The following is a 26,311-nucleotide window of genomic DNA, read 5'->3' on the forward strand; positions in this document are numbered from 1 at the left end:
GTGCTCTGCCAGATTGAGAGAGAGATTGATAACAGATTCAAGGCTGAAAAGAAATCCATTCCTGGCTGCTTGGGATATAGAGCAAATTAGGGGATAAAAGTGTCAAGTTCAGAATCTGTAGTCAGTCGAAGCAGCGTTGGAATTGAATCAAGACATCGTCCTAGGCCCCTGGAAGCCTTGCCTTGGATAGATTCTTGTATCAAGTGCCTTGTAAATTTCCATGCTGAAGTGCGTTGTTTGATTCATGCTCAAGTTTTGGGATTTTGCCTTGGAAGTTCCAGTGTTTGCTTTCATTAACTTTGATGGACTAATTGCCTGGACTATTTGTTCCTATCTATCTTTCTACCTAATTGGATTTACCTATTTTTGTGGAGTTTTTTTTACTGCTACTGCTTTTAATTATCTTTAATAAACTGCTTGCATTTTACTCAGCTGTGTGGTGTTTAAAGTCAGAGGGCTTCCTGGTCTGGAGTGAAACACAATTACGAAAAAGTAGTTGACTTGTTGTAGTTATGATATGAACCCCGTCCAATTTCAGAAACACTTTAGAAATGATTCACCACCACCACCCCAACCCCTAATTTTGTAATGACTATTGAAACAATTTTTTCTATTGATTGCACCGTGTGCTGGTACGGCTGTACCAGGAGCTCCAACTTTATTTTCTTTCTGTTATCTGTTTTGCAGTCATAGGGCAGGCCTCCTGTCCATCATAATTAAGCTTTGGTTCCACCCCTTGTTCTGGGCTCTGGGAGGGAAAGGAGCCATTTTTTGGGCAGTCTTACACAAGGTAGCTAAGCTATAGGACATAGACCAGCTCGTCCCGTAGAAAAGCTTCCTTTCTCAATAACCATCCAGGGAAAAGGAAATTCCAGGGAAAAGGTCCCAAGGCTCTGGCTGAGAGCTCACAGCCTCTCAGCCTCACAGCAATCAGAGGGAAAACAGCCCTGAAGTTTCAAAGAACTCTCTGAGGGAGGACAGCACTACAGATCCACAGAGAACTCCAGCTGAAATATCTTCAAGCCTCGGCTGGTAGGTCTACTCGATACCCAGACGCATTTGGAATCGGTAATAGGTCCCACACCGATGAGGCATAGATAGAAAGCCTGGGAGAGGTTAAAAATGGTTTTTCCTACAGAGAAAGTTTAGTTAATCAAAGTCAGGTACCAGCCCATTGAGGACTAGACTAAGAAAGCCTTGAAGTGTTGTTTGAACCATTGAAGATTTGTTGTTTGTTCCATAATAAAGACTTTGTTGCATCATTACAGACTCTAAAGACCATCACTTCAGAAAAATCCCTGAGAACCTCTCTTTGAGGCACCCCTGGCTTCCCGCTGGGCTGAAAGTATACGTCCTATAGAAAAGTACAGCTGTTACAGGCCCAGCGAGTGACAGAACACACAGATCTATTAAACAATGGCTGTTCTGCCCCCTGAGCCTGGCTTAATCTCAACACAGTGGGAAACCCCAGGGCTGCTGTGGAACACCCTTTGCAGATTGCACACATGCGCAGACTTGACAATGACCCCCAGCAATAGGGTTTGGCATGTTCTCAGCCTGGCAGCTGGTGTAGAGAGTGTTCCTGAGGTGAGTGGGGGAGACCTCCCTGTTTTGGGGGCAGGGAGTTCAGCGAGGGTGTCCCGGTCTCTTGGGCCTCTGTTTGTTTGAATCCTCCTCTCCTCCAAGTTGGAGGGAGGAAGAGGCAGGCAGCAGAATGGAGTGTCCTTTGAGCGGAGGCCAAGAGGAACAGGTGGCCCCAAAGGCAGAGAGCAGCAGCAGGCGCAGAGTGGCCCGAGTCCTGGGGTAAAAGATACCTCTGGCTCCCTGCACTTAATCCAGCTCCGTTACGCCGAGTATAGAAGCCAGACCGCTCTCGTCCTACTTTTAATACACCCTCGGCAGCCCTACACAACAGGGACGGTAAGTAGAAATTGCTTTCCTCAAGGGGAGAGGGGGCCTTGTTTTCTTTGGGGACTCCCTTGAAGGAGGAGGAGGATGAAGACAGTCCTCTGAGTATTGTCGAAGGCTTTCGTGGCTGGAATCACTGGGTTGTTGTAGGTTTTTCTGGGCTATATGGCCATGTTCTAGAGGCATTCTCTCCTGATGTTTCGCCTGCATCTATGGCAAGCATCCTCAGAGGTAGGAACTGTGGGGAGAGCATGGTGTTCCTGTTGCCTGAAGTCGTCACCTATGACCAAGTCTCCTACACCACCGATATGTGGAGCATGGGAGTGATCACATACATGCTGTACGTAGGAACTGTGGGGAGAGCATTGTGGGGCATGGAGAATCCATAGAAGCAAAAAGTATGGAGAACGTATTGTCGAAGGCTTTCATGGCGGGAATCACTGGGTTGTTGTAGGTTTTTTCGGGCTATATGGCCGATCAGTTGAAACATTCACACCTAGCTCCAACAGACAAGAGTCCTTTGTCCCACCCTGGTCATTCCACAGATATATAAACCCTTTTTCCTAGTTCCAACAGACCTCACTACCTCTGAGGATGCTTGCCATAGATGCAGGTGAAACGTCAGGAGAAAATGCCTCTAGAACATGGCCATATAGCCTGGAAAAACCTACAACAACCCAGTCCTCTGAGTACTCATTCCAGCTTGGTACTTCCTATGGGTCGTGCATTGCTAACTCAACAAGGTTAAACTCAGGGAAAGTTGTCGAAGGCTTTCGCGGCTGGAATCACTTTGCTGTTGTGAGTTTTCCAGGCTGAATGGCCATGTTCCAGAAGCATTCTCTCCTGACGTTTCGCCTGCATCTATGGTTGTGAGGTCTCTGAGGAGGCTCCTTCTTTGGAAGCTTTTAAACAGAGGCTGGATGGCCATCTGTCAGGGGTGATTTGAATGCAATATTCCTGCTTCTTGGCAGAATGGGGTTGGACTGGATGATGGCCCATGAGGTCTCTTCCAACTCTTTGATTCTATGATTCTATGATGCCTACCATAGATACAGGTGAAACTTCAGGAGAGAATGCTTCTGGAACATGGCCATACACCCTGGAAAACTCACAACAACTCAGGGAAAGTTCATCTTAAGTAGCAATCACTTATGCAGGTAAGTTCAGAGCTTGGAGATAGTTGGCTGGCTGACAGAGCTCTGCATATTCATTCCAACTTTCAGCTTTTCCTTTGATTCTTCCTTTGGTTGCGTTGCTTCGTTAACATGGTCAAACCCAAGAAAAGTTCAGTAACTCTCATTAATGCAGGTAAGTTCAAAGCTTGGAGGTAATTATGCTTTTTCGACTAAGCTGGCTGAGAGATTCTTGGCACTGTAGTCGTAGTCGTGATGCATTCATAGAGTTGTAATCCCAAATGGATAACTTTTCCAAGCAATGGGTCGTTGTAGGTTTTTCGGGCTGTATGACCATGTTCTAGAAGCATTTTCTCCTGATGTTTCACCTACATCTATGGCAAACATCATCAGAGGCATCCTCAGAGACTTCACAACCTCTGAGGATGCCTGCCATAGATGCAGGTGAAATGTCAGGAGAGAATGCTTCTAGTACATGGCCATACAGCCCGAAAAATCTACAGCAACCTGCTCTATGGCAGGCATCCTCAGAGGCATCCTCAGAGACTTCATGTCTGAGGATGCCTGCCATAAATGCAGGCAACATGTCAGGAGAGAATGCTTCTGGATCATGGCCATACAGCCTGGAAAACTCATAACAACCCAGTGATTCTGGACAGGAATGCCTTTGACAACTTTCCCTGAGTTAACGTTGTTGAGGAAGCAATGCATCTGAAGTACCAAAGAGAAAGCTGCAAGCTGGAATTTTAAAGAAATGTATGTGTTTGTATAATAAACTATATTAAATAATAATACAATATATTAGTAAATAATATAATATATTAATAAATAATTATATATTATTATATAATATATAATATTGTATATTATATAATAATAAATAATAATAAATATTATATTTATTATTGTATAATAAATTAAATAATATAATAAATATAATAAATAGATAATAGATAATATAATAAATATAATAAATAGATAATAAATAATATAATAAATGTAATATCAAAATATAATAAATGTAATATCAAAATATAATACATAATATTATAACTGTAATAATATAATAAATAATATAATAATAAATTGTATTAAGTAGTCAAATGACTGAAGGCTAATTCCAAGCAAGATGCATGTTGCTTCTGCATTGGCTGCTGCATGGCATAATGTTCTTGCAGGCAAGGACTGTTCCACTGTTTGGCTGGAATGGTTCTTCTCATGATCCCTCCCCACAGCAGCTGCCTTCAGATGGTGGACAGGCTTAGTTAGTTAGTCCCGCTGCCAAGTTTTTCCTTCCTCTTGGCATCCAACCTGTAGCAACCAGGTGGGCCTACTTAGGAGTTGTTGTTGATAGACTCGTTCCATGTACAGAAAGAAGTTAGCACAGCGACAAAGATGCTTTGTTGACGCTTTTGTGTTGCTAGAACCGGATAGCAAGTGTTTGGCACTGCCGGGTAGGTGATTCTGGGAATGTTTTTGGACTCCCAACTCCCACAGTTCCTAACAGCCACTTTGGAGTTGTTGTTGATAGACTCGTTCCATGTACAGAAAGAAGTTAGCACAGCCCCAACGATGCTTGGTTGATGCTTTTGTGTTGCTAGAATCATAGAATTATAGAATCAAAGAGTTGGAAGAGACCTCATGGGCCATCCAGTCCAACCCCATTCTGCCAAGAAGCAGGAATATTGCATTCAAAGCACCCCCAACAGATGGCCATCTAGCCTCTGTTTAAAAACCTCCAAAGAAGGAACCTCCACCACACTCCGGGGCAGAGAGTTCCACTGCTGAACGGCTCTCACAGTCAGGAAGTTCTTCCTCATGTTCAGATGGAATCTCCTCTCTTGTAGTTTGAAGCCATTGTTCCATGTCCTAGTCTCCAGGGAAGCAGAAAACAAGCTTGCTCCCTCCTCCCTGTGGCTTCCTCTCACATATTTATACATGGCTATCATATCTCCTCTCAGCCTTCTCTTCTTCAGGTTAAACATGCCCAGCTCCTTAAGCCGCTCCTCATAGGGCTTGTTCTCCAGACCCTTGATCGTTTTCGTCACTCTCCTCTGGACACATTCCAGCTTGTCAACATCTCTCACCAACATAGACTCGTTCCATGTACAGAAAGAAGTTAGCACAGTGACAAAGATGCTTTGTTGACACTTTTGTGTTGCTAGAACTGGATAGCAAGTATTTGGCACAGGCGGGTACGTGATTTTGGGAATGTTTTTGCCAAACACTTGGGCCCTCCCAAGTGTTTTGGACTCCAACTCCCATAATTCCTAACAGCCACTTTGGAGTTGTTGTTGATAGACTCGTTCCATGTACAGAAAGAAGTTAGCACAGCGACAAAGATGTTTTGTTGACGCTTTTGTGTTGCTAGAACCAGATAGCAAGTGTTTGGCACAGGCGGGTAGGTGATTCTGGGAATGTTTTTGCAGCTCTTAACTCCTTAGAGCAGGTATGGGCAAACTTGGGCCCTCCCGGTGTTTTGGACTCCAACTCCCACAATTCCTAACAGCCTACCGGCTGTTAGGAATTGTGGGAGTTGGAGTCCAAAACACCGGGAGGGCCCAAGTTTGCCCATACCTGCTCTGCCCCTCCTGAGCCCACTGGTGGCTATTGCTGCATGTTGTCTTGCCACTGCCGTATCTCACTATCTCCACTCATGATAGAACATTGTGTCCTGTTCCCAGGATGGATGCAAAACACACTGGCTCAGTCCTGCGCTCCTATATGTGAAACCTTGTCCTTCGCCTCCGGGATCAAAATACCTTGAGCCTTCGCTGCTCCTCCGCCTGTGCTTGATCATTTCAGTGCAGATGAGCTACTCCTCCGAACATTTTAATGGGCCTGTGCTAGTCATGGTTGGAATAGCTTCTTGCGTGGGTGTAGATGTCCCTTCGAGTTGTCTGTTGATTTATGGCAGCCCTGTGAGTTTTGCAGGGCAACCTCAGGGGTTTTTTTTTTGCCTGAAATACAACTTGCAGCTCCTGGCATTAGGTAGTAGTCTTCTGTCCAAATGTGTGATTAGAAGGAGAATATACTGTATTGATTTGAGTCTAATGCAACATCAAATCTAAATGCACATGCACCTCCATTTTCAAAAACCCAAAAACGTATTTACCGTATCAACCAAATCTAATGCACACCCTAATTTTGGGAAACTAATTTAGTCAAAAAGGTGAGCATTAGAATCAAGTAAATACGGTATTTTACTTTATATTTAAAGCCCCTCCTGGGGGTGCAGCGGGTTAAACCGCTGAGCTGCTGAACTTGCTGACCGAAAGGTTGGCGGTTGGAATCCAGAGAGCATAATAATAATATAAAACTTTATTTATATACCACTACATCTCCCCGAGGGGACTCAGAGCGGTTCCCAGGCAACATCACAAAACATACAAAGTAAAACACAACATAACCATGGTGAGCTTCTGCTGTTAGGCCCAGCTTCTGCCAATCTAGCAGTTCGAAAACATGCAAATGTGAGTAGATCAATAGGTACCCCTTCTGTGGGAAGGTAATGGCACTCTATGCAGTCATGCTGGCCACATGACCTTGGAGGTGTCCGTGGACAATGGCAGCTCTTCGGCTTTGAAATGGAGATAAGCACCTCCCCCCAGAGTCGGACACGACTAGACTTAATGTCAAGGGGAAACCTTTACCTTAGCAGTTCGAAAACATGAAAATATGAGTAGATCAATAGGTACTGCTTCTGTGGGAAGGTAACGGCGCTCCATGCAGTCATGCTGGCCACATGACCTTGGAGGTGTCTGTGGACAATGCTGGCCCTTAGGCTTAGAAATGGAGATCAGCACCTCCCTCCAGAGTTGGAGACAACTAGACTTAATGTCAAGGAGAAACATTTACTTTACCTTTTATTGCGCACCCTAATTTTGGGAAGGCAATTTAGTCAAAAAAGGTGAGCATTAGAATTGAGTAAATACGGTACTCTACACTTAGAGCATCCTGGTGGTACAGAGGGTTAAACCGCTGAGCTACTGAACTTGCTGAACTCATCATGCGCTCTGCTATGGCTGACAAATGCAGCGCCCAAACACGAATCAAGGAACATGAAAGGCACCGTGGACTAGTTTAACCAGAGAAGTCAGCCATAGCAGAGCACCTGATGAACCAACCTGGACACAGCATTTTATTTGAGAACACAGAAATGCTGGACCACTCTCAAAACCACCATGTCAGACTACACAGAGAAGCCATTGAAATCCACAAGAAGCATGTGGACAATTTCAACAGAAAGGAGGAAACCATGAAAATAAACAAAATCTGGCTACCAGTATTAAAAACCTCTAAAATTACAACAGCAGAACAACAGAGAGGAAACAAACAAGGACATCTAATCACCCCTCCACAAAAGATTGCTCCAGGCACTGCCAGGCAATCAAATGCTAATCAAGGTGGTCAGTTGAAACATTCACACCTAGCTCCAGCAGACAAGAGTCCTTTGTCTCACCCTGGTCATTCCACAGATATATAAACCCTTTTTCCTGGTTCCAACAGACCTCACTACCTCTGAGGATGCTTGCCATAGAAGCAGGCAAAACGTCAGGAGAAAATGCCTCTAGAACATGGCCATATAGCCCGAAAAAACCTACAACAACCCAAATCAACAACTGATTCTGTAGTTCTACTCCAGCTGGGAGTAACTAATGAATCACACTCAAACCCGTTCAGAAAAAGGATCCGGAGGGGAAATTACGAGAGATCAGGAAGGGTTTGTGGGGCTATATCCAAGCAGATCAATTCATTGGCAGTTGGAAATCCTCTCAATTGGAAAGGGAACAGGGCTAGTGGAACACCAACCTTTAGAACAGTGGTTCTCAACCTTCGTAATGCCGTGACCCCTTAATCCAGTTCCTCATGGTGTGGTGACCCCAAACCATAACGTTATTTTCGTTGCTACTTCATAACTGTAATTTTGCTACTGTTACGAATATCTGACACACAGGATTTTCATTCACTGGACGAAATTTGGCACAAATACCTGATATGCCCAAATCTGAATGTTGGTGAAGTTGGGGGGATTGCTTTTGTCATTTGGGAGTTGTAATTGCTGGGATTTATAGTTCACCTACAATGAAAGAGCATTCAGAACTCCACCAATGATGCAACTGAACCAAATTTGGCACACAGAGCTCCCATCACCAACAGAAAATACTGGAAGAATTTGGTGGCCATTGACCTTGTGTTTGGGAGTTGTAGTTCACCTACATCCAGAGAGCACTGTGGACTCAAACAATTGAGGAAGAACTTCCTGACTGTGAGAGCCGTTCAGCAGTGGAACTCTCTGCCCCGGAGTGTGGTGGAGGCTCCTTCTTTGGAAGCTTTTAAACAGAGGCTGGATGGCCATCTGTCAGGGGTGATTTGAATGCAATATTCCTGCTTCTTGGCAGAATGGGGTTGGACTGGATGGCCCATGAGGTCTCTTCCAACTCTTTGATTCTATGATTCTATGATGAATCTGGACCAAACTTGTCACGAATTCTCAATATGCCCAGTTGTGAACACTGCTGAAGTTTGGGGAAAATAGACCTGGACCTTTGGGAGTTGTAGTTGCTGGGCTATATAGTTCACCTACAGTTCAAGAGCACTCTGAATGCAGTCCACAATGGAGCTGTACCAAACGTGGCACACTACCTACATGGCCAACACTGAATACTGGTGGGGTTGGAGGGGGGGCTGTTTTTGAATTCTAGGAGTTGTAGTTCACCAACACCAAAAAGGAAGAGAAGGGCATAGAATCATAGAATCATAGAATCAAAGAGTTGGAAGAGACCTCATGGGCCATCCATTCCAACCCCATTCTGCCAAGAAGCAGGAATATTGCATTCAAATCACCCCTGACAAATGGCCATCCAGCCTCTGCTTAAAAGCTTCCAAAGAAGGAGCCTCCACCACACTCCGGGGCAGAGAGTTCCACTGCTGAACGGCTCTCACAGTCAGGAAGTTCTTCCTCATGTTCAGATGGAATCTCCTCTCTTGTAGTTTGAAGCCATTATTCCGCATCCTAGTCTTCAAGGAAGCAGAAAACAAGCTTGCTCCCTCCTCCCTGTGGCTTCCTCTCACATATTTATACATGACTATCATATCTCCTCTCAGCCTTCTCTTCTTCAGGCTAAACATGCCCAGCTCCCCAAGCCGCTCCTCATAGGGCTTGTTCTCCAGACCCTTGATCATTTTAGTCACCCTCCTCTGGACACATTCCAGGCAGAGAGATCTTCAGTCTTGTCTGCCAAAGGGGTTCCTAAAACCATTAGAAATCTGTTTTTTTCTGATGGTCGTTGGTGACCCCTCTGAAACCCCCTTGCGACCCCCAGGTTGAGAAACATTGCTTTAGAAGATTATTATTATTATTATTATTATTATTATTAAACTTTATTTGTACCCCGCTAGCATCTCCCGAAGGATTCGATGCGGCTTACACAGGCCGAGGCCTCAACACACAACACAACAATACAATCTAAGCAAATCAAACAATTAAAAACAGAATAAAGCAAAATAAACAACAGGCACAATACAGTAAACACAATAAAACTGGGCCGGGCCAGAGCAATGGGTACAAGATTAAAAGTGCTGATGTGACAGGAGGTGTATATAGGGCTTCCAGGGCAAGTGCGATGTGCGATGTGCAGCAATCATTGGTGGGATTTCCTTCCCTGGAGATTCGTAAACAGAATTTAGATGGCTGCATCTCAGAGTTGTTTTCATGGCAGGTTCCCTGTAGTTATGGAGACGGTCTAGATGGCCCTTGTGGTCCCTTCCAACTCTAGGATTCCCCTACCAGGCTTTCCCCTCCTATGTTTGGCCCTCATTTACAAATTCCAGGAGCAAAAGGTATCATGAAACGTTGGCTGGCGGGGATGTAATGAAGCCTGAGAGATGAGCCAGGAGGCCGAACATGAGAGCAAACTCAGGGAGGTGCCGAGGCCAGAAAGTAATCCCCAAATGAAAGATGGTTCAAGTAAAATGGTGGAAAGAGAGCCAAGGAATGGCAAGAAGATGCTTCCTCAAATTATCAGAGAGAGTAAACAACCTTTCATCAAGAAGTAAACATCAGCAGAGGCTCTTACGAAATACAGTATCCAACCCAGGAAGGTGTCATGTACCCTCAGGTTTACTAGGTCTTAGGTCCTGCTCCATGTCTTCAGTTTCCAGGACCTCTGGACAGCATATCATCATCATCATCCCACCTTTGTCTCTTGATTGAAATGCAAAGCAACTCACAATATTAAAAAAGGAGGGGGTTGAAGTCTAAGGTTGAAGGAGGGGGTTGAAGTCTAAGGTTGGAACTAAGTTTTGGAAAGCTTAGTTCCAGTTGTGAGTCAAGGAATAACTTTCTGCCAGCCAGGTATTTGTGCCTGTTTTTCTTATTGGGGTGGAGGTTTGGGGGTGGTTTCTAACTGCTTAGGCAATGTGCTGAAATTTGCAAATATTAATTAATTTGGTCCATTTTGCATGCTATTTTTATGTTACTATGCAATGTGATCTTGGAAGCTAAAGAGGGTCAGCCCTGCTTGCATGGGAGACCACCAATGAATCCACTGTTACAGTAATACCAAAGTTTTGAATGTCATTAAACATATATTTAGTTCAATGTATCAATATGAAATCAAAGCTAGATAGTAGGCTTGGTTGATTAAAAAAATGGTTCAAAACTCGTTCAAAGCTGGTGATTCAATTCGGAAGTCATTTTCGAATTTTTCCGGAAAAAGTCGGAATTTTCCGAAATTTCTGAATTGCTTTGTTAATGGCGGACGCGATTGCGCAATATGCGGAAAACAGCACTGGTATTTTCAAAATGTTGGAAATGAGTGACTGGAGTCCAAGGGTGGCTTGGAGGAATGAATGGGAGATGTAGTTTTTTGTGGCAATATACAAACACAGAGCCCTCAGAGAGGAGCAGCCCACAGCAGTGACCCTTCTTACCTTTGGAAAGGTAAAATTTCCAATTTAATTATGATTTCCGCAATATCCGAACAAACCTATCCATCTCTACTAGGTAGTTATACAAACACAAATAAATCCATTGCTATACAAGAAAACACAAGACTGTTGCATTCATAGTAAAAATAATTCTATTCTTTTTCTCTTGAAAGATGAATCATAGAATCATAGAATCCTAGAGTTGGAAGAGACCTCAGTCCGACCCCATTTTGCCAAGAAGCAGGAAAATTGCATTCAAATCACCCCTGACAGATGGCCATCCAGCCTCTGTTTAAAAGCTTCCAAAGAAGGAGCCTCCACCACACTCCTGGGCAGAGAGTTCCACTGCTGAACGGCTCTCACAGTCAGGAAGTTCTTCCTCATGTTCAGATGGAATCTCCTCTCTTGTAGTTTGAACCCATTGTTCCTTGTCCTAATCTCCATGGAAGCAGAAAACAAGCTTGCTCCCTCCTCCCTGTGGCTTCCTCTCACATATTTATACATGGCTATCATATCTCCTCTCAGCCTTCTCTTCTGCAGGCTAAACATGCCCAGCTCCTTAAGCCGCTCCTCATAGGGCTTGTTCTCCAGACCCTTGATCATTTTAGTCGCCCTCCTCTGGACACATTCCAGCTTGTCAATATCTCTCTTGAATTGTGCTGCCCAGAATTGGACACAATATGAATGGATTCCTCTTCTCATATATAATAATTGTTATTATTTATTTACTAAGGATGAGTAGACTCCAAATTGACAACAGGTTTCAATTTTAGAGAGTCGTTGTCAAGTGGTTGGGTACTTATCATAAAGCTCAACATAAAGTGGATACTTGTCTTTGTAGTCATCTTTGGGCTTGAGTAAGGTAAGATAGAAATATCGTAAATAAATAAATTTTAAAAATAGTCTTAGGGAACCCATTTTTCTTTATAGAACTGCCAATGAATATCAGGTGTGATGGATGATATCTCAGAGGAAGGAACGGGACAAACAACCTGGAGGTCTTCAGGCCTTTCTACACTGCCATATAATCCAGATGATCAAATCAGATGATCCACATGATCTGCTCTGAACTGAATTATTTGAGTCTATATTGGCATATAATCCAGTTCAAGGAAGATAATCTGGATTTTATATGGCATTGTAGAAGGGGCCTTCCTTGCCTAATAAAAACACAGCCTTAGGAGAGTGATAATTAATCTGCGCTTGAACATAAACCAAACTGTGGGTTGTTGTAGGTTTTTCCGGGCTATATGGCCATGTTCTGGAGGCAATTTTTCTCCTGACGTTTCGCCTGCATCTATGGCAAGCATTCTCAGAGGTAATGAGGTCTGTTGGAACGAGGAAAAATGGGTTTATATATCTGTGGAATGACCAGGGTGAGACAAAGGACTTTTGTTTGCTGGGGCTAGCTGTGAATGTTTCAGCTGATCACACAGATATATAAACCATTTTTTTCTAGTTCCAACAGACCTCATTACCTCTGAGGATGCTTGCCATAGATGCAGGCGAAACGTCAGGAGAAAAATTGCCTCCAGGACATGGCCATATAGCCCGGAAAAACCTACAACAACCCATGGATTCTGGCCATGAAAGCCTTCGACAATACATAAACCAAACTGTTAAGAGAACTATCCAAGGTGCTGAAGCCTTTCCCCAGAATACAGTCCAGCTACATACAGAATTAATGCAGCTTTACGTAGAAATTGCAATATTAATAAAGTAGATCAACAGGTTCTGCTCCAGCGGGAAGGTAACGACGCTCCATGCAATCATGCCGGCCACATGACCTTGGAGGTGTCTACCGACAACGCTGGCTCTTCGGCTTAGAAATGCAGATGAGCACCAATCCCCAGAGTCGGACACGACTGGACTTAATGTCAGGGGAAAACCTTTACCTTTACCTTAACCTACTCTGATCAATGCTTTGAAATCTTGGGGCCTCTCAAAACTACAACTCCCAGGATTTCAAAGCATTGAGCCATGGAAGTTGAAGTGATGCTAAACTGCATTCATTCCACAGTGGGCCCTTTTGGAGAAATGTTTCCTGCTCAAGTTAACTATCTAAAACTTTGATATATTGTTATCGTAGTTCTTAGAGGCATGGAATAACTTTCCTTTGTGTTGTGTGCCATGCAGAAGCTCACCTGAAGCCCAAGGATCTTGGATTTGGAAGTGTCCCTTGAGTCCGTATCTCTGCCAAGGAGGTCTGCTCAGGAGATCAGGCGATGGAGGCAGATGGAGATTCTTGCAATGCTCATGATACTGGAGGAGGAGGAGGAGCTGGAGGAGGAGGAGAACCCACAGCTCCGGTGTTGGTCTCAGCAGAGCCACAAAAAGAGACACAAGGAAGCAATGAAGAGACAGGAGAAGGTAGAGCCCCAGGTGAGACGAAAGCAGGGGAGGATAACCATAAACACCCTGAGGAATCAAGCCAGGCTGCGGCTGGAGGAGGAGAAGCAACTCCAGGAGATGCAAAGGCAATGGAGGCGAAACCAACCCCCCCTGAAGAATCAAGCCAGACTGCGGTTGGAGGAGGAAGCCCAGAGGATGCAAAGGCAGTGGAGGAGAACCCAAGCCAACCTGTGGAATCAAGCCAGACAGTGACTGAAGGAAGCCAAGGAGATGTAAAGGCAACGGAGGAGAACCCAAGCCAACCTGTGGAATCAAGCCAGACAGTGACTGAAGGAAGCCAAGGAGATGTAAAGGCAACGGAGGAGAACCAAAGCCACCTTGAAGGCAGCCAACAGAAGCATCTGCACCTTCAGCCGAGCTTCAGCTGCCCGGCTACCATGCACAGGTAAGGTCCCTATCCTGTACCATCACTGGATGCCATAGGAAATGGGTCCTATATAACAGCACTACTTAAAATCGTAATCTCTGCACCGATGCCTGGCTGCAAGCCATCAGCAGCTGGTCAATGGAGAGTTTCCATGAAAGAAAGAAGTAGTTGTAAGCTGCCTACACCTTAGACCAGGTATGGGCCAACTTCGGTCCTCTAGGTATTTTGGACTTCAACTCCCACAATTCCTAACAATCTGCCTTTCACAAGACTGGGACCCAAATAATAATAATAGTAATAATTTATTTATTTAGCAGTTTTGTATACCGGTCTTCTCACCTCCATCGAAGGACTCAGGTCAGTTTCCAACTAACAATATTACAAACAATCATTAAAACATCATAATCCAAATTACACTAAAACATTAAAATAGCAAAATACAGTCATCATTACAGTGGTCAGTCGTCATCCTAAAATCATTGTTCGTCATCATCGATCCATATCACAGGATCTTGACTCATTCGTCGAATGCCCGTTTCCATAGCCAAGTTTTCACCTGTTTTCTGAACGTCAAGATAGAAGGGGCTGTTCTAGTCTCCAGTGGAAGGGAGTTCCAGAGTCGAGAGGCCACCATTGAAAAGGTCCTGTCCCTCGTCCCCACCAGACGCACTTGTGAGGCTGGTGGGACCGAGAGCAGGGCCCCTCCAGATGATCTTAGCAATCTTGATGGCTCGTAGAGGAGAATACGTTCGGACAGGTAAACTGGGCCGGAGTTGTTTAGGGCTTTATAGGTTAACACCAGCACTTTGAATTGTGCTCGGAAGCTAACTGGCAGCCAGTGGAGCTGGCGCAACAGAGGAGTGGTGAGCTCCCTGTACCCTGCTCCTGTTAGTAATCTAGGCAACCCCACGTAGAGAGCGTTGCAGTAGTCAAGGCGGGATGTAACCAGAGCGTGTACCACCGTGGCCAAGTCAGACTTCCCAAGGTACGGGCGCAGCTGGCGCACAGGTTTTAATTGTGCAAAAGTTCCCCTGACCACCACTGAAACCTGGGGCTCCAGGCTCAGTGATGAGTCCAGCGATGATCACTCCCAAGCTATTATTATTATTAATAATAAAACTTTATTTATACCCCACTACCATCTCCTCGAGGGGACTCGGAGTGGCTTACAGGGGACTCAGAACAACTTAATTGTTTTTGGACCATTTTTAATGGTTTTTGGACCAAAGTGGTCCAAAAACAATTAAAAACATACAAAAAGTAAATATTAAAAATATTAAAAATGGAATGAAACTACAAAAGATGCTCAATTAACCTGCACGATGAGGATGCATAGTTGCCAGATAAATGTAGCTTCTGATTGCTGGAGAGTGGCTATTAAATTAATGCTATACTACACACACACACACAAACACACACACACACAAATACTATACTATACCATATACTCTGTATTGACTTGATATTAATGTTGAAATTCAGTTAATAAAAGCAAATTACAACAAATAAAGACAGACTTAATATAACATACAGTTTAACAATTGTACTGTAACATCAAAACAACTTTTAAAACTTTTAAATTATTATTTCTTTGAAGGCTTTTGCCAGTTGTTGAAAAAGTTCTGGTTGCTTGATTTTCAGAGATGTTGAGAGTCTACTGCAGTTACAATTACTAAATTATTATTGTTGTTGTTGTTGTTGTTGTTATTATTATTACTATTATTGTTGTTGTTGTTGTTGTTGTTGTTGTTGTTGTTGTTGTTCCCCCTCTTTATCTCTCCCAAAGAGGACTCTAATTAAAAACATTGTGTGTGTGTGTGTATACACACACACACACACACATACACACACACAAGTGGTTAAAAACAGTTCAGCCAAAAACGATGTGCTGTAACAGGCTCATTTTAGGGCTGCCATTAGACCTGAAGGGACACAACAACAACAACAACAACAACAACAACCACAACAACAATTTAAAGCAGCCAGCTAAGGAAACCAGCTCCCAAAACAGACCCAATTACTTCTTTGTTCTAAATCGAATTATTTGTAACATATTGTTTGTAACATATTGTTCTGAGAGTGCAGTGTTTCCGCAAGATATCTCCAAAAAGGATAAATACTGTGGTTTTTGTTGTTGTTATTTATGGAAGCTGTGTTAGGAAGTAGTAGTGTTTTTTCTACAGCTGCTGGACTGTTTTAAAATATCTAAATGGTATTTTAGTTGTCGGGCAATTCTTGGCACTAGTTGCCACATTTTATTCCCTCCTTCAAGCAGGTTTCTCTCTCTTTTATCACAATAATAGTGAAATGACACTTTAAAGGGAGTTTTCATACAACAATTGGTTCTTCCAGCTTTATATGTTTACCTTTTTGCAGATTTGTTTGTTTGTTTACCATATTTATATTCCGCCTTACTCAGCCCGAAGGCGACTCAAGTCGGTTTACAATCGGCATAATTCAATGCCCCCAACAACATAAAATATGGGTTGTTGTAGGTTGTTGTAGGCTATATGGCCATGTTCTAGAGGCATTTCTCCTGACGTCTCCTGACATAAAATATAATTAAAAACATTTAAATATAATATAAACCATATAAAAACAATAGGAACAATAAGAACAATAAAACACAAGTCTTCAGCATCTCATTACTAAAATCATTTTCCGGTTGCATTGTCCAATCGTTCCGTGGATCTAAATTAGCCTGTTACACTGCATTTGCAAATGCTTGCTCAAAAAGATAGGTTTTAACTCTTTTTCGAACTGTTAGGAGGGAGGGGGCTGATCTGATATCCCTAGGAAGGGCGTTCCATAGCCGAGGGGCCACCACTGAGAAGGCCCTGTCTCTTGTCCCCGCCAAACGCGTCTACGAAGGAGGTGGGACTGAGAGCAGGGCCTCCCCAGACGATCTTAAAGACCTAGATGGTTCATAGGGAGATATACGTTCGAACAGGTAAGCTGGGCCGGAACCATTTAGGGCTTTAAAGGCTAAAGCCAGCACTTTGAATTGTGCCCAGTAGCAGACTGGCAGCCAGTGGAGTTGGCACAGCAGAGGAGTTGTGTGCTCCCTGAACACCGCTTCTGTTAGTAATCTAGGTGCCGCCCATTGGACCATTTGCAGCTTCTGAACAGTCTCCAAGGGCAACCCCATGTAGAGGGTGTTGCTGTAGTCTATATGGGATGGAACCAGAGTGTGGACCACCATGGCCAAGTCAGACTTCCCAAGGTATGCGTGCAGCTGGTGCACAAGTTAATAAATGTGGTCTCTTTAGCAATGCCACGGAGGACCTAGAAATATTTGCACAAATTCCATGTTTTGGGAGAAATGGTGGTGGAAGCCAAATCCCATTATCTGCAGAGACTTTAAAGATTTTTTTTCACTCCTCAGTGTTGCTGGGGTTAGGTGTAGCACCTGGGAATTTCAAGTTTACTGTTGTTGTTTTGAAAATACCTTTATGAAACAAAACATGCTCACACGAACAATTGTATACTCTATAAAACACATGCGAGATTAATACATGATATCAAGTGCATGATAACGTACAATGTTAAAAGGAATAAATAACACATACACAACCAGGAGATCAATAGGTTGGACTTGCGACCCCCAGCTGATGCTTCCTAAACCTATTTCCTGTAAGGAAAACTTTATCATAGAATCATAAAGTTGGAAGAGATTGCTTGAGAGCATCCAGCACAACCACATTGTGCCATACAAGAGTACATCATTCAACAAGTTAAACATGAGCCAACAATGTGATGCAGCGGCAAAAAATGCCAATGGGATTTTGGCCTGCATCAATAGGAGCATAGTGTCTAGATCCAGGAAGTCCTGCTCTCCATGCTCTATTCTGCCTTGGTCAGACCACTTTACCTGGAATACTGTGTCCAATTCTGGGCACTGCAATTGAAGGGAGATGCTGACAAACTGGAATGTATCCAGAGGAGGGCAACTAAAATGATCAAGGGTCTGGAGAACAAGCCCTATGAGGAGCGGCTTAAAGAGCTGGGCATGTTTTGCCTGAAGAAGATCAGGCTGAGTGGAGACATGATGGCCATGTATAAATATGTGAGGGGAAGTCATAGGGAGGAGGGAGCAAGCTTGTTTTCTGCTGCCCTGGAGACTAGGACGCAAGGGAACAATGGCTTCAAACTACAAGAAAGAAAATTCCACCTGAACATGAGGAAGAACTTCCTGACCATGAGAGCCATTCAGCAGTGGAACTCTCTGCCCCGGAGTGTGGTGGAGGCTCCTTCTTTGGAAGCTTTTAAACAGAGGCTGCATGACCATCTGTCAGGGGTGATTTGAATTCAATATTCCTGCTTCTTGGCAGAATGGGGTTGGACTGGATGACCCAGGAGGTCTCTTACAACTCTTTGATTCTAAGCCAGTGGTTCTCAACCTGGGGGTCGGGACCCCTGGAGGGGTCACAAGAGGGTGTCAGAGGGGTCGCCAAAGACCATCACAGACAGTATTTTCTGTTGGTCATGGGAGTTCTGTGTGGGGAATTTGGCCTAATTCTATCGTTGGTGGGCTTCTGAATGCTCTTTGGTTGTAGGTGAACTATAAATCCCAGCAACTACAACTCCCAAATGTCAAGGTCTATTTTCCTCGAACTTCACCAGTGTTCACATTTGGGCATATTGAATATTCATGCCAAGTTTGATCCAGATCCATCATTGTTTGAATCCACAGTGCTCTCTGGGTGTAGGCAAACTACAACTTCCAAACGCAAGGTCAATGCCCACCAAACCCTTCCAGTATTTTTCGTTGGTCATGGGAGTTCTGTGTGCCAAGTTTGGTCCAATTCCATCATTGGTAGAGTTCAGAATGCTCTTTGAATGTAGGTGAACTATAAATCCCAGCAACTAAAACTCCCAAATAACAAAACCAATCCCTGACCCCCAATCCCACCAGTATTCAAATTTGGGTGTATCGGGTATTTGTGCCAAATTTGGTCCAGCATATGAAAATACTTTCTGCATATCAGATATTTCCATGAGGATTCATAACAGTAGCAAAATGACAGTTATGAAGTAGCAACGAATATAATGTTATGGTTGGGGGTCAACACAACATAAGGAACTGTATTAAGGGGTCGCGGCATTAGGAAGGTTGAAAACCACTGTTCTAAGCCCTCCTGACAGATGGCTATCCAGCCTCTGTTGAAGAGAGTCCCAGGCAACATGTTCCACTGTTGAACAGCTCTGACCATTAGTAAGTTCTTCCTGATATTGAGATGGGACCTCTTTTTCCTGCCATTTGAATCCATTACTCTGCGTCTTCTTTGGCTTTTTTCACTGGCTTTTTGAACTGCTGCGTCACATTGTTGGCTCATGTTCAGCTTGTGGTCTATTCAGACTCCTAAATCTCTTTCACATGAACTGTTTTCAAGCCAGGTATCGCCTTTCTATATGCGCATTTCATTGTCATGATTACTTCCTCCAATGCAAACCTTATTATTACGTTATTGTTTATCAAATTACCGTAGGTAACTAGATAACTAGGTATGATGGTCCTCCAAGATTGAAGTGTAGTGTTCTGGCGTGTGTGTTCCACACGCAATTAATTTCTAATGCACCGGGATTATGGCACAGCTGGCTGAGTGTCAGCTGCATTAAGATCACTCTGACCAAAAGGTCATGGGTTCGAAGCCAGCCCTGGTTGGAGTGGGTTTCCAACCAATTGTGTAGCCTGTTGTCGACCTTTGCAACCCGAAAGACAGTTGCATCTGTCAAGTAGGAAAATTAGGTACCACCTTAAAGTGTGGGGAGGCTAAATTAACTAATTTATGAGGCCATAAAGAAGCACTCCAGCAAAGCATTCCAGCGGGGAAGCATGCGGGGAATGTGGAAGTGCTTCATCAGCGTCGCAGATGGACGATGAAAGCGACAGCTCCCCTGGCGGCCAGAAAAAGTTAAATAGCCTTTGTGTATGTCTGTATATGTTGTATGTCAAAATTGGCATTGAATGTTTGCCATATATGTACACTGTAATCCACCCTGAGTCCCCTGCGGGGTGAGAAGAGCGGAATATAAATGCTGTAAATAAATAATAATAAATAAACTTCTTCTGTTTCACTGTTTCAGCTTGGAAGATATTCCTGAGGAAGCTTTGGACGCTCAAGGGGAGCAGAAGCCAAAAGAAGAACCAAAGGCCGAAGACTCCAAGGATATGGAGGCTCCTGTCCTAGCGCAGGATCCGGCTGGAGGGCAACCGCTTCCGACCGAGAAGGAGGCCGAAAGGACCTTGGCCCAAAAGCCTGATTTGGCTCCAGAGAGCACAAGTGCGGATTCTGTGGCCGAGGCCTCAGCAAAGGAGTCCCTTCCAGCTGGACAGGTACCTTCCGAAAGCAAGGCGGATGTGGCCTCCCCGCCAGAGGTCAGCGCTCCTCCCTTCGTGCCAGCCCCTACAACCGGACCCTACCTCACGCCGGACTTTGGCAAAGAAGACCCGACTATGATCTTGGGTAAGGCCACCCAGGCCTTGGGCATCCCTGGTCTGTGGCCACATTGGTCGGAGCAAGCGGTAGAAGTGGGGAGCAGTGGGAGATGGTGATGGGGAATGAGATACAGGCCATCCATGGGTTACAAACCTTTTATTTATTTATTTACAGTATTTATATTCTGCCTTTCTCACCCCACAGGGGACTCAGGGCGGATCACAATACACACATACATGGCAAACATTCAATGTCATAGACACACAACATATATAGACAGACACACAGATGCTATTTAACTTCATGAGGGACTGTGTCTTGAATTCTGGATTCTGGCCACCGGGGGAGCTGTCGCTTTACCATCCACTTGTGACAAAACCACAAAAAAGATGACTCCACAGCAGACAAGATCACTCTGCTGGTTGTTGTATTGGATCACATGTCAGACACTTCCCAAGCGTCTAGGACTGTGTGATGTATCGGTGAATAATACATGCAGATCCCAGTAAGGTGGCCTTCTGCAGCTGGCAGATGGTAATTTTGTCAGCGCCGATTGTGTTTAAGTGCAGGCCAAGGTCTTTAGGCACTGCACCCAGTGTGCCGATCACCACTGGGACTCCCTTGACTGGCTTGTGCCAGAGTCTTTGCAGTTCAAGCTTTAAATCCTCATATTGTGTCAGTTTTTCCAGTTGTTTCTCTTCAATCCTGCTGTCACCTGGGATGCATCGACAATCCATACTTTGTTTTTTAACACGATTGTGAGGTCTGGAGTATTGTGCTCCACAATTCTGTCTCTCTGAATTCAGAAGTCCCAGAGTAGTTTGGCTTGTTCATTTTCTGTAATTTTTTCTGGCTTGTGATCTCACCAGTTCTTTGTTGCAGGCAGATGTTATTTGTGGCACAAGTTCCAATGAATCATCTGAGCAACGGTATTGTGCCTCTGCTTGTAGTCTGTCTGCGTGATCTTCTTGCAGCAGCCGATGATGTGATCTATTGTTTCATCTGCTTCCTTGCAGAGTCTGCATTTGGGATCTGTCATCAACTTTTCAATTCGACTTTGAAGACATTTGTTCTGATGGCTTATTTATTTATTATTATTATTATTATTATTATTATTATTTGAAACACAACAAGATGAGTCCACAGCAGACACTCGGCTGGCTGTTGTGTTGGATCACACGTCAAACACTTCCCAAGTGTCTAGGACTGTGTGATGTATCGGTGAATAATGCCTGCAGATCCCAGTAAGGTGGCCTTCTGCAGCTGGCAGATGGTAATTTTGTCAGCGCTGATTGTGTTTAAGTGCAGGCCAAGGTCTTTAGGCACTGCACCTTGTGTGCCAATCACCACTGGGACCACCTTGACCGGCTTGTGCCAGAGTCTTTGACGTTCGATCTTTAAATCCTCATATCGTGTTAGCTTTTCCAGTTGCTTATCTTCAATCCTGCTGTCACCTGGGATTGCAATATCAACAATCCATACTTGGTTTTTTAACATGACCATGAGGTCAGGAGTATTGTACTCCAACTCTGTCAGTCTGAATTCGGAAGTCCCAAATAGTTTGTTCATTTTCTGTAATTTTTTCCGGCTTGTGATCCCACCATTTCTTTGTCGCAGGCAGATGGTATTTGTGGCACAAGTTCCAATGAATCATCTGAGCAACGGTGTTGTGCCTCTGCTTGTAGTCTGTCTGTGCAATCTTCTTGCAGCAGCTGAGGATGTGATCTATTGTTTCATCTGCTTCCTTGCAAAGTCTACACTTGAGATCTGTCGTCAACTTTTCAATTCTGGCTTTGATGGCTTGTTGTTGTTGTTGTTGCTGTTGTTGTTATTCTATCAACACACATCCCTAAGCATCTCTAGGCCCTCCAGTGTTACTGTATGGTCAGCTTCCAATATAAGTTGTTCCTTCAAGATGGTTGGCTAATATCCATAGTTTTGCATATCCATGCAAAATAAATCCTGGAACGTGTCCTCTACAGATATTGCAATTGGACTGTATGTCATACAATTGCTCAAAGGCTCTAGAAGGAATATATTTTGCCAGATGTGGGCAAATGAAACTGTGAGTATCAGTCCAGTGGATACTGGGTTCTACTTGGCTTATATAAAGCCAATAATTAAAATGGCAAAGGATAGTAGATGTTGGGTGTTAATGGGTTACGTTGCTTGAGGCTGAATCTATTTTAGGCAACTGCAGTTTCCTTGTGCAGTTGTAAGGTTTGCAGAATTCAGGAGCCTGAGAATCTGTAGCTGAAACCTTGAAAGGCAGGTGAGCAAAATGTCAAGCTACGAGGGTTGAATGAAAAGTAATGCCTCCACCTTCGTAACTCCTCAACAGATGGCAATACTGGTATGCGGCAGGTACTGGCTTGTTCAGTAGACTCTCCTCTACAGTTCCATTTCAGTGGGGAGCCTTAGTATTGAACAGTTGTGTTGTTAAGGTGTGAAGTATGGAACCCTGTGCAGATGGTTGGTCAATGCGACTTAAGCAACTTGCAGTCATTGAATTCTTGACAGCAGAAGATGTCACCCCAAAGGAGATCCATCAGAGAATGCAAGCTGTTTATAGTGATTGTGTTGATGTGCGTACTGTGCATCATTGGGTGAGTAAGTTGAAAGATGTATTGTCGAAGGCTTTCATGGCCGGAATCATTGGGTTGTTGTAGGTTTTTTCGGGCTATATGGCCATGTTCTAAAGGTATTTTCTCCTGACATTTTGCCTGCATGTATGGCAAGCATTCTCAGAGGTTGTGAGGTCTGTTGGAAATAGGAAAAAGGGTTTATATATCTGTGGAATGACCAGGGTGAGACAAAGGACTCTTGTCTGCTGGAGCCAGGTGTGAATTTTTCAACTGATCACCTTGATTAGCTTGTGGATTTCAATGGCTTCTCTGTGTAGTCTGACATGGTGGTTGTGAGAGTGGTCCAGCATTTCTGTGTTCTCAAATAAAATGCTGTGTCCAGGCTGCTTCATCAGGTGCTCTGCTATGGCTGACTTCTCTGGTTGAAGGAGTCTGCAGTGCCTTTCATATTCCAACAGACCCCATTACCTCTGAGGATGCTTGTCATAGATGCAGGCGAAACGTCAGGAGAAAATGCCTTTAGAACATGGCCATATAGCCCGAAAAAACCTACAACAACCCACTAAGTTTAAGGATGTTGAGGTGGGAACATCTGACTTGCAGGACTAACAAAGAGTTGGACGTCCTGTGACAGCAACCATTGAGTTTCACAAGCAAAAGTTTGACAGATTGATTCAGGACAATTGTTGTATCACTCAGAGAGAAATTTCAAGTATAATCGACATTGCACAAGAACGTGTGGGTCACATGGTTGCTTTGCTTGGCTATCGGAAGATCTGTGCACGATGGGTACCCAGGATGAGAGAACTGTGAGACGCTGGTTGCGGAAACAGAGTGTCGACGTCTTCCGTGACGGCTTCAGAAAAATTGTTCATTGTTGGCACAAATGTATCCAATTGTCTGGTGATTATGTGGAAAAGTGAATAGTGGTGGTTAAAGAGCACATACTAAGGATTATTTTTGCATTTGATTTATTAAAATATTCCTATCCAACCCAAGTGATGGGCTGGAGATGTCTCTGCCTTGGTCCTTTCACTACTGGCTGCTACTTCCCGGCGGATGTCAGGTGGTGCAATACCAGCGAAACAGTGTAATTTCTCCAGTGGTGTAGGGCGCAGGCACCCCCTGATAATGCGGCGTGTCTCATTAAGAGCCACATCCACTGTTTTAGTGTGGTGAGATGTGTTCCACACTGGGCATGCATAATCAGCAGCAGAGTAGCATAGCGCAAGGGCAGATGTCTTCACTGTGTCTGGTTGTGATCCCCAGGTTGTGCCAGTCAGCTTTCGCATGATATTGTTTCTAGCGCCCACTTTTTGCTTGATATTCAGGCAGTGCTTCTTGTAAGTCAGAGCACGGTCCAGAGTGACTCCCAGGTATTTGGGTGTGTTGCAATGCTCTAGTGGGATTCCTTCCCAGGTAATCCTCAGAGCTCGGGATACTTGTCTGTTGTTAAGGTGAAAGGCACATGTCTGTGTTTTAGATGGATTAAGGATCAGCTGGTTTTCCCTGTAATAGGCAATAAGAGCACCTAGAGCTTCGGAGAGCTTCTGTTCTACCATCTCAGAGCTCCCTGCTTGAGCGGTAATGGCACAGTCATCAGCATAGATGAAAGTCTCTGTCCCTTCTGGCAGTGGCTGGTCATTTGTGTAGATGTTGAACATGGATGGAGCAAGCACGCTCCCCTGAAACCAAATCAAGTATTTGCTGGCTAATGTAATGTGCAGCAGCAAAAGGTACACTGGACATGCATACTCAGAAGCACAGTAGCATAGCGCAAGGGCAGATGTCTTCACTGTGTCTGGTTGTGATCCCTAGGTTGTGCCAGTCAGCTTTCGTATTATATTGTTTCTAGCGCCCACTTTTTGCATCTCCAGCCCATCCCTTGTTTGGGTATCAGCCAGCATGTCAACGACTTAAATCAAGAAACAGTTTTCTAAGATCTACAGAGACACTCGCTGGAACACCCCAGCAAGTGAGAGTCCAAAAGTGGCAGGCTCAAGCCCAGCACCTCAACCAATGGCTGATACCCAATGAGAGACTCCCCCCCTGGGCACACAGAAAACTGGGCAACTTGAAAGGCGCTGAACAGACTGCGCTCTGGCACCACGAGATGCAGAGCCAACCTTAAGAAATGGGGCTACAAAGTGGAATCCACAACATGTGAGTGTGGAGAAGAACAAACCACGGACCACCTGCTGCAATGCAACCTGAGCCCCGCCACATGCACCATGGAGGACCTTCTTGCGGCAACACCAGAAGCACTCCAAGTGGCCAGATACTGGTCAAAGGACATTTAATCAACTACCAAGCTTGCAAATTCTGTGTTTTGTCTGTCTGTTTGTTTGTTTTTGTTAAAAATGTAATACAAATGTCTGGTTGCTGATGACACGATAAATCCAAACCCAAGTAACGAAGGTGGAGGCATTACTTTTCATTCAACCTTCATAAATCTCTGAAGAAAAGCACAGGGGAGATTAGGAGACAGTGACTGCAGGGCCTCTCCTGCATATCTTTTCCAAGGGGAATACAGGAAGGCAGAACCTGAATCGACACAATGCCTTTGTGGTCTCCAATGTGTCAGGAAGACGCAGAGCTCAATTGCAAAGCAGGTGCCTGGAATGAAAAGTATCCCAATAGCAGTTCTGCTAATACAGAAATAGGCAAACTTTGGCTGGTAGGCTGTTAGGAATTGTGGGAGTTGCAGTCCAAAACCCCTGGATAGCCAAAGTTTGCTCATGCCTTCATCGGAGTTGTAACCTATTATATTTGGAAGGTATATAAACAGATAGTGAGGTAGTTAGAAACTTTTATTTATTATACTAGTAAGTAGACATCACTCTTACATCCTATCCTACTTTTGATGATGGCCTTGTTACATTATTACAGAATGTTACAGAATGGGGGACAATGCCTGGCTTGAGAGCAGAACGTGTGAAAAAGACCTTGGAGTCCTCGTGAACAACAAGTTAAACATGAGCCAGGAATGTGATGCGGCGGCAAAAAAAGCCAACGGGATTTTGGCCTGCATCAATAGGAGCATAGTGTCTAGATCTAGGAAAGTCATGCTCCCCATGCTCTATTCTGCTTTGGTTAGACCACACCTGGAATATTGTGTCCTATTCTGGGCACCACAATTCAAGAGAGATATTGACAAGCTGGAATGTGTCCAGAGGAGGGCAACTAAAATGATCAAGGGTCTGGAGAACAAGCCCTATGAGGAGCGGCTTAAGGAGCTGGGCATGTTTAGCCTAAAGAAGAGAAGGCTGAGAGGAGATATGATAGCCATGCATAAATATGTGAGAGGAAGCCACAGGGAGGAGGGAGCAAGCTTGTTTTGTGCTTCCCTGGAGACTAGGACGCAATGGAACAATGGCTTCAAACTACAAGAAAGGAGATTCCATCTGAACATGAGGAAGAACTTCCTGACTGTGAGAGCCGTTCAGCAGTGGAACTCTCTGCCCCGGAGTGTGGTGGAGGCTCCTTCTTTGGAAGCTTTTAAACAGAGGCTGGATGGCCATCTGTCAGGGGTGC

General features: G+C 44.3%; 1 protein-coding gene across 2 annotated transcripts in view; it reads left to right on the plus strand.

The window, feature by feature from the left end:
- Positions 1–1,697: 1,697 nt before the first annotated feature.
- The window catches only part of MYLK2 (myosin light chain kinase 2), a 48,782-nt gene continuing 24,168 nt past the window's right edge, over positions 1,698–26,311 (plus strand). Inside the window, exons 1-3 of one of the 2 annotated variants that reach the window (XM_067468280.1) lie at positions 1,698–1,920; positions 13,110–13,770; positions 19,840–20,219. In XM_067468280.1, coding sequence (XP_067324381.1) covers positions 13,199–13,770; positions 19,840–20,219 — 952 coding nt within the window. In that variant the 5' untranslated portion in view covers positions 1,698–1,920; positions 13,110–13,198. Of the gene's footprint in view, positions 1,921–10,361; positions 10,399–13,109; positions 13,771–19,839; positions 20,220–26,311 lie in introns of those variants that run through there. The other variant, XM_067468281.1, reaches the window with a different exon arrangement.

This window comes from Anolis sagrei, chromosome 4, assembly GCF_037176765.1.
Source record: "Anolis sagrei isolate rAnoSag1 chromosome 4, rAnoSag1.mat, whole genome shotgun sequence".
In the NCBI taxonomy this organism is placed as follows: Eukaryota; Metazoa; Chordata; class Lepidosauria; order Squamata; family Dactyloidae; genus Anolis; species Anolis sagrei.